This window comes from Triticum dicoccoides, chromosome 2A (assembly GCF_002162155.2).
Source record: "Triticum dicoccoides isolate Atlit2015 ecotype Zavitan chromosome 2A, WEW_v2.0, whole genome shotgun sequence".
Taxonomy (NCBI): Eukaryota; Viridiplantae; Streptophyta; class Magnoliopsida; order Poales; family Poaceae; genus Triticum; species Triticum dicoccoides.
Window position 1 is genome coordinate 585,755,109 of NC_041382.1, and position 7,580 is coordinate 585,762,688.

At 47.3% G+C, this 7,580-nt stretch overlaps 2 protein-coding genes across 2 annotated transcripts; one reads left to right on the forward strand and one right to left on the reverse strand.

Moving 5' to 3' along the window:
• The first annotated feature begins 614 nt into the window (after positions 1 to 614).
• LOC119355525 (trihelix transcription factor GT-1-like) lies at positions 615 to 5,512 on the forward strand. The gene is made up of 5 exons (XM_037622340.1): positions 615 to 1,279; positions 1,825 to 1,863; positions 3,467 to 3,553; positions 4,057 to 4,284; positions 4,849 to 5,512. The coding sequence occupies exons 1-5, from the start codon at positions 763 to 765 to the stop codon at positions 5,061 to 5,063; spliced, it is 1,086 nt and encodes a 361-aa protein (XP_037478237.1). The 5' UTR covers positions 615 to 762; the 3' UTR covers positions 5,064 to 5,512.
• Positions 5,513 to 5,655: 143 nt separating this feature from the next.
• Positions 5,656 to 7,354, reverse strand: LOC119355526 (mitotic spindle checkpoint protein MAD2). Its single transcript, XM_037622341.1, has 7 exons — positions 7,083 to 7,354; positions 6,991 to 7,006; positions 6,753 to 6,883; positions 6,528 to 6,648; positions 6,304 to 6,407; positions 6,056 to 6,177; positions 5,656 to 5,965 (listed from the first exon to the last, which is right to left on the reverse strand). Exons 1-7 carry the CDS (start codon positions 7,153 to 7,155, stop codon positions 5,909 to 5,911), a joined length of 624 nt encoding a protein of 207 aa, XP_037478238.1. The 5' UTR covers positions 7,156 to 7,354; the 3' UTR covers positions 5,656 to 5,908.
• Between the last annotated feature and the right edge of the window lie 226 nt (positions 7,355 to 7,580).

Below are 7,580 nucleotides of genomic sequence, written 5' to 3' on the forward strand. Positions count from 1 at the left end.
ATGTGACGTCAGCCCCAAAACCGTTCAGGCCTTCTTTGGATTGGAGGATTTTCATGGGATATCAATCCTCAGGATTGTTTCCTATGAAACGCATTTGGATCAAAGGATTGGGCCATTAAAATTCCTCAGGATTGGGTCTCCAAGGTGCTGATTCCAAAGGAATTTACACATGAGGTCTGACCTCTGGAAAAAATCAACAGGATTGGCTATGTCATGGCAATCAAATCCTCCATTTTTCCTATTCCTTTGTTTTGCAAATCCTGTGATCCAAAGAAGCCCTCAAGGGTATGATTTGCCGGTTTTGTAGATTTTAGGGTCACTTCAGGGGGGTTATGTGTCCGTGAGCCCACATTTTAGGGTGAACTATGAACTTCTTTCAAGAAAGAGAGTAGTTTTTTTAGACAAAAGAAATAGAGTTTTTTCTTTTTTGAGGATTACAAAAGAAAAAGAGTAGGCGAGGGAGGTTGTGGGTTTAGGCCTTGAGGAGGATTCGACTTGGATGTGCTACCTGAAATTTACTGGGCTCGACTAGCCCGCTACGCTGGCCATACGGGTCATGGCCGGGCCGGGCCGGGCTCAGCAGGGCCGTCCTCTGATAAGTTTGTCCTCCTCCCCGGAGACCCGACCGTCCCTCGTCGGGAGAGGGGCCCCGGCTGCGCTCTCCAGTGAGCCTCCACTCCCACCACCGCTCCCCTCTCGCCTCACGCACGCAACACAGTCTCGCTCCACCCCACCACCTCGCGCCGCTCCTCCGCCGCGACGATGCTCCTCTCCGGGCCGCAGCCGCCTACCCCGCCGCTGCTGCTCCCGGAGAGCAGCGGCGAGGACGGCGGCGCCCACGACCACGACTCCTCCTCGCGGGCCTCGGCCCCGAAGAAGCGCGCCGAGACCTGGGTCCAGGACGAGACGCTCAGCCTCATCGCGCTGCGGCGCGAGATGGACAACCACTTCAACACCTCCAAGTCCAACAAGCACCTCTGGGAGGCCATCTCCGCCAAGATGCGGGAGCAGGGCTTCGACCGCTCCCCGACCATGTGCACCGACAAGTGGCGCAACCTCCTCAAGGAGTTCAAGAAGGCGCGCAGCCACGCCCGCAGCAGCGCCGGCGCCGGCGGGAACGGCTCTGCCAAGATGGCCTACTACAAGGAGATCGACGACCTGCTCAAGCGCCGCGGGAAGGCGGCCGCCTCGCCCGCGGGGAGTGGTGGTGGAGGTGGCGCCGCGAAGAGCCCCACGCCCACCTCCAAGATCGAGTCTTACCTGCAATTCGCGGATAAAGGTATGATGCTCCCCCTTATCCTTCTGACTAAGACAGCCTTGCTTTTTGTGCTGAAATGGATAGAGGCATTTCAACTCTTCGTCACAGTAGTATGACAACTTACAACCTCGAGTTTTGACCATAGATCAACGGATTAGGTATACAATCAGTGTAAATTTAGGTACGCATCAATTAATTATTGCCTGTGCACCGCCAATTAATAGCAACTTAAGCTGTTAGAAGCACCTAACGGCAGAAATTCGGATATTACAGTGTTGTTTTCTGTCCAGTTCATTGGCTGACTACTGGCACAACATTGTGTAGTAGCATGAAGTTAGTTCATTGCAATTTGTATGGGTCTCCAGCTCGGGGTTGTGTGTCGGTGGGTGCATACTAGATAGCACTATCTGATATGGTTTTGGATTTATATGTGTCTGGTGGGTCTGCTTACTCAATAATGACTGCTGGGTTTAGTAACTGAACATTGGGACTTGTGTTTATATTTGATTTATGATCGATTGGATTTCTGTTAGCTTATGGATTCATGTTCACTGCTATCAATCTAGGTTTTGAAGATGCCAACATTCCATTTGGCCCTGTTGAAGGTACTAATATATTCTTCCCCTGCACTAATTGCTACCTATTTCTTTCTGTATCTCCTTTTGTCAGCATCTTTCGTGTTTATACCTATGATCTTCCACTTACTTGGCTCAATATTCTGTCAGAACGTTGTGCCTGCCTAGAGGTTAACATACCAAGCTTGAGCTAAAGTCGTTTGTGGACCAGTTGTTATTTTCATTTAATGGGTGAACACACCAAAAATGTGCCAACAATACTGAGTTTCTTGGTGAGGCCTTTTTTTCTTAGCCTTGTAGAGCTTTTTTTTTCTCATTACTGACTAGTTGTTAACTTCATTCTAGAAAGAAAACTGGTGAGGTTTTATAAAAAAAATTGCCAGATGGTAAGATACATAATTTTAACACTGTTTAGACTGAAACATGGAGATTAAAAACTCTCAAAAGGAGAATGCAGGGAAAGAAATTATCTTTGATTGAAAAGCACAGTTATATCATTGTAAATTAACAAAAAAAGAGTAAAGTGCATTAGAAATCCTACAAGTATACTGGCAGAGAGTGTCGAGTTAGTCCTAATGTATGGAAGTGCATATTTAGTCCCAGTAATGCAATAAGTGAGGCATTGCAGGTCCTATCGTGGCTGAATCAGTTCTGACCTCCAAGTGTGGTGGGTTGACCACTGCTAATTAGGCCAGCTGAAGGGCAAATCGTGTGATGTTCAGGGGTGATTCGGAGGCGAGCAGCAGAGGTCAGCTCCGGCGAATGAAGAAGTACCCATCTTGCCCGCGTCCCTGCTGATAAACAGGAGAAGGGTCTCCCAACAATGGGATAGAGGAGAAAGAGGTGGGGTGTTGGAAAAGTGGAGAGAGAGAGAGAGAGAGGAGCAGTTGGTAGGAGAAGAAGAGAGGTAATAAATAGGAGGATGGAGAAAAGGATTTATGATTAGAAAATTCAACATTTTTGTAGCTGGAAAAGGTTTTGTAACTGCCTGGTGAGAGTTTTGCTGCCAAGTGACCCTCAGCCTATGTGGCAGTGTGCTCGACCCACCATGATGCAGGCCAACACTGTTTTGGCCCAGGTAGGACCTTTTGTGACTCACTTATTGCACAGGACACAAATACGCACTTCCGCACTATTAGGACTAACTTGACACCAGTGGCGTAGCCAGAAATAAAATTGTGGGTGTGCACACTAGAACATAATTGATTGGACTATTGCCTATTATGCTTGGGGGCTGTTTAAAAGGGTTAACTTGGACAAATTCCTATATGGTAAAAAAATACCTCAAAATTCTGGGTGTCCATGGCACACCCGTTGGCTACACCACTGCTTGACACCCTCGGTATACTTGTAGGACCTCTGTTGCACTTCACTCGTGAAAAAACCTGACATCTAAACCGAATAGCTCACTAATCAAGGAAAAAAAGTCAGATGCGCCATCATGTAAAGATGACGTTTTGACCAGTTTGGTACTAACTCAAACTTGAATTGCACCTTATCGTTTTATTATTCAGTTCATGTATTTTGATAATCCAACTTCTGTCATCAATATTTGGCTACTGCAGTTATGGTTTGTGAAGACAAGGGTATGATCAGTGGTGAATTTATTTTTTTGCCTGTTTCTGTTTTACAGCGAGTCATCCACTTGCCTTAACGACAGCTGATGCAGTTGCAACCAATGGTGTGAATCCATGGAACTGGAGAGACACCTCAACTAACGGTACTGGTTCATACACAATGAAAGTTGAATACATTATAAGGTCTTACGGATTTTCAACAGCATGAAACTGGAACGATTGGGAATGCTGCTGTCCAACTGTTCAGTTGATGAACTGAATTTGGTGTTTAACTGGATTAGTATTTGTTCTGGTTATGTGAATATCCTGCTCCTTTAAGAAACCTGAAGACAAAAAAGATTTTAAGAACCTATAAACGTAACGAACTCTTCATAGGTGCAATTTTTAGAATGTGGAAACATCTGTTGATAGTCCTATTACTCGATGGCTTGCTGCTACTGTTTTAGTGTATTTCTACTTGATAGGTAACACATAAATTTTATGACTATGTTTTAAGGTGCTAGAACTTTGCTTGGATGGAACAAACACTCACCTCTAGCAACACAAATTAGCACTGAATAATAACATTCTCAGGTCAACTCAATTATTTATGTTCCTTTTCTTAATCTGTTGCATTGATTGGGAAACCTGCATAAACCTCATACAGGTGGAGATAATCAAGGTACTTATGGTGGGAGGGTCATCCTAGTCAAGTGGGGTGACTATACTAAAAGAATAGGGATTGATGGTACTGCCGAGGCAATTAAAGAGGCCATCAAATCGGCCTTTGGATTAAGAACAAGGCGAGCTTTTTGGCTTGAAGATGAGGACGAGGTTGTTCGTTCCTTGGACAGGGACATGCCAGTCGGAGTATATACTCTTCATCTTGATAATGGTAATTGTGAAATGTATTCTTCTCCAAGAAATAAGATTCTTTACTTTTCTTATCTTAAGAACCAAAAAGGACATAGTATAGTTCTATGGATCATTGATATATTATTGTTCATTTTTCCTTCCCGACTTGATGAATTTTGCATCTATCTTGCATCATCTTGGTCACTGGTCAGTAATCGGTAAATCTTCTATGCATGGCTCATGGGCATTCATTTTGATGCTTCCAGTAATGATCATGATGACCCCACTGAGATGAACCTATTCGGCAACCTGTGTTGTGTATTCACATTGTTATTGAAATTGTTTCAATATGTATGAAGCAAAGCAATTGTTGGTTTAATCACTATTGAAGTTCTTTTTAACTCCATTACAAGAATTCTACTCCCTCCGTTCACAAATATAAGATGTTTTGGATATTTTAATATGGACTACATATGGACTGAAATGAGTGAACAAACAAACTAAAACGTGTCTATATACATCTGATTCACAAAAAAGTTAGAACACCTTATATTTGTGAACGGAGGAAGTGGTTACAATCTCATCCCCGGATGTTCATTTTCAGGGATAACAATCAAACTCTGCACATTTGAAGATGCAGACCGCATGACAGTCCGGACAGAAGATAAGACATTCTACACTGAAGACGACTTCAGAGATTTTCTATCACGGCGTGGTTGGACACTCCTCAGGGAGTATAGTGGCTACAGAGTTGCTGATACTCTGGACGATCTTCGCCCTGGCGTGATTTACCAGGGGATGCGCTCGCTTGTAGATTGATCCTGCGTCATTTGTCCGACAAAGGGCATCTATATCTGGGGTATGTTGGTTTTGAGCCCAATTTCGCCCTGCCCAAGGTGGAGAGGGTTTGCTTGCCCATTGCCCATTGCCCATTGCCCATGTTTTGGCCGAATGGGCAAGTTTTTGGGCTCTATGATAATAAAAAATAAATGGGAAAACATACCCCTAAATTAATGTCCACCATAGAAGTGGCCCGTCCATACAGCTGAACATAGTTCGAAGCCAATCTTAGGCATCCCTGACTGTAAATGTATTCCTGTATTCGGGAGCCATATTTTAAGACTATAGGAATGGCTCGGTGCTGTTGTTACAGGAGCTTTTGTTAGCCCCCTGTAAGGTTTCCCGAGTTTCAATTTGCTCGGTGCTGTTGTTACAGGAGCTTTTGTTAGTTTTCCGGTTTAGATCCAATACAGGAGTTACTTGTGACACTGAAAAGCGTGAAGGCCGCTTTTGTTTACAGGAGTTACTCCCTCCGTTCCAAATTACTTGTCGCAGAAATGGATGTATCTAGAACTAAAATATATCTAGATACATTCATATCCGCGACAAGGGAGGGAGTAGTTATTTGACAAAACTGACACATAGGGTTTGTTTGGCAAACTTCGCCTTAGAGCCTGTGCGTGGAAAACGGCAGGCGATACATCCAATTCAGGTATAACATAACAGTACTTTTTCTTGAGAAATAACAGTACAGGTTTTGGTAGACGCAGGGAGGCAGGGGGGTAACAGTACGATAACGACGGCCAGACGTGAATGAACGATTCACACAGAGAGAGCTTCACGCCTACAGGGGATGTCTGGACGCTCTGGGTCACATCCACAGGTCACTGCTCGTCCAAGTCGTCCACCTTGTACGACACCAGCGTGTCCACCTTGTGGATCTGCCGTCACAGAAACACACCATTAGCATTAGGTTTCATGGAGCAGTGCAACCACCGATGGACGGAGGATGAGTGAATTGTTGTTGTTACCTTGGTGTCGAACGAGTGCAGCTTCACCATCTGCGGGTTGTCGATGAGCTTGGCGTCGCTCTCCATCCAGGTGAAGGGCACGGTGGTGTCCGAGTCGGTGTAGGCCAGCACGTCGAATATGCCTGCCCAAAATGATCGACGCGACAGTTAAAAGAGGGAGAGAGTGCCCCAACTGAGAGCGCAAGGTACAACCAACAGGGTGTGGAGCAATGGCGGCATGGCTTTGCTTAATGCTTATCCTTCCTTACATGGCTCGTCGAGGCAGGGGAGGAAGGAGATGCAGGAGTTGACCTGCCGCATGATGGCCTGGATCTCCCTCATGATCTCCTTGTCGCTCTTCTCCTTCACCGCCCTGACAAGCCATCAGAAGCGTCATATCAACCGCTGTTTCTTCAGTTCGATTAGGAATTTAGGACTGAATCGGATGATCGAAGAGACAGGAAGGCAGGGGGAATCAGAGCGGCGTGCATACCCTTTCTCGACGACCTCGCCGTCAGTGATGATGTTGAAGTTCCAGCGCTCGAGCACCTCGCCGGTGGCCTTGCTCATGATGACCAGCACAATCCTCTGCAGCTTCCCACCCTCCAGCCACTCTGCAGTCCGCAGCAACATACAGGTGAGGAGCAAAATAATGGATGCTCCTTCCTCGATGAGCAAAACAAGGCGGAACAAGAGATCTCAGATGAGGACGACGAACCTGAGAGCTGGGAGGTGAGGTTGGTGAGGAAGGTCTTGACGGCCTCGTCCTGCGTGAGCAGCATGGGGAGGCCGTACTTCTTCACCTTGCCGAAGCTCTCCTCCGGGTACACCCCGCGGTTGTACAGGATGCTGCAGCCACACCAAACACCACGAATCAATCCCCATTGCCGAAATTTTGCTCTTACCCGCTCCATCTCAAATAAACCGGCGTCGGGGATAGAGACGACGTCGCGCACCTGTTGGCCGCGTAACCTGCCACCGAATCACGCGATCAGACACTGGAGAGAGGAGGAGGGAGGAGGGTGATCGGGTGGCGGCGCGCGCGTACCGAAGAACTCGCTGACGATGGCGGCGGAGCCCTTGAGCGTGATGATGTCCTTGGACGCCATCCTCGACGCCATCTCTCCTCGGCCTCGGTCGTCCTCGCGGCGGCGCGCCTTCTTCGCGCTCTCTCTCTCTCTCTCTCCGGCTGTGGTTGCGGCGGGCGGGGAGTTAGCTCTCGGGGGAAGAAAGGGGAGCAACGGGCAGCGAGACGGCGGCTGGGCTGGAATGGGGACGGGAAAGGGGGGAAATTGGGAAGTCGGGTCGCGTTTTCGAAATGGATCGATCGATTTGGTGGATGCGCACGGGGCTGCCTTTTAAAGTGGACCGGACCGGACCGGCGCCCCCCAACGGTCGTCTGTGGGTGGGTGGTGGGCCACTGCACTGGGCTTCGGGTGCGCGATTGCTGCTGCCAAAAAGTTTCCTTGTTCGGCTAATGAAATCTGATGTCTCGAAAAAATAAAAAGCTAATGAAATCTGAAATGTATCCAAATCAAAAAAAACA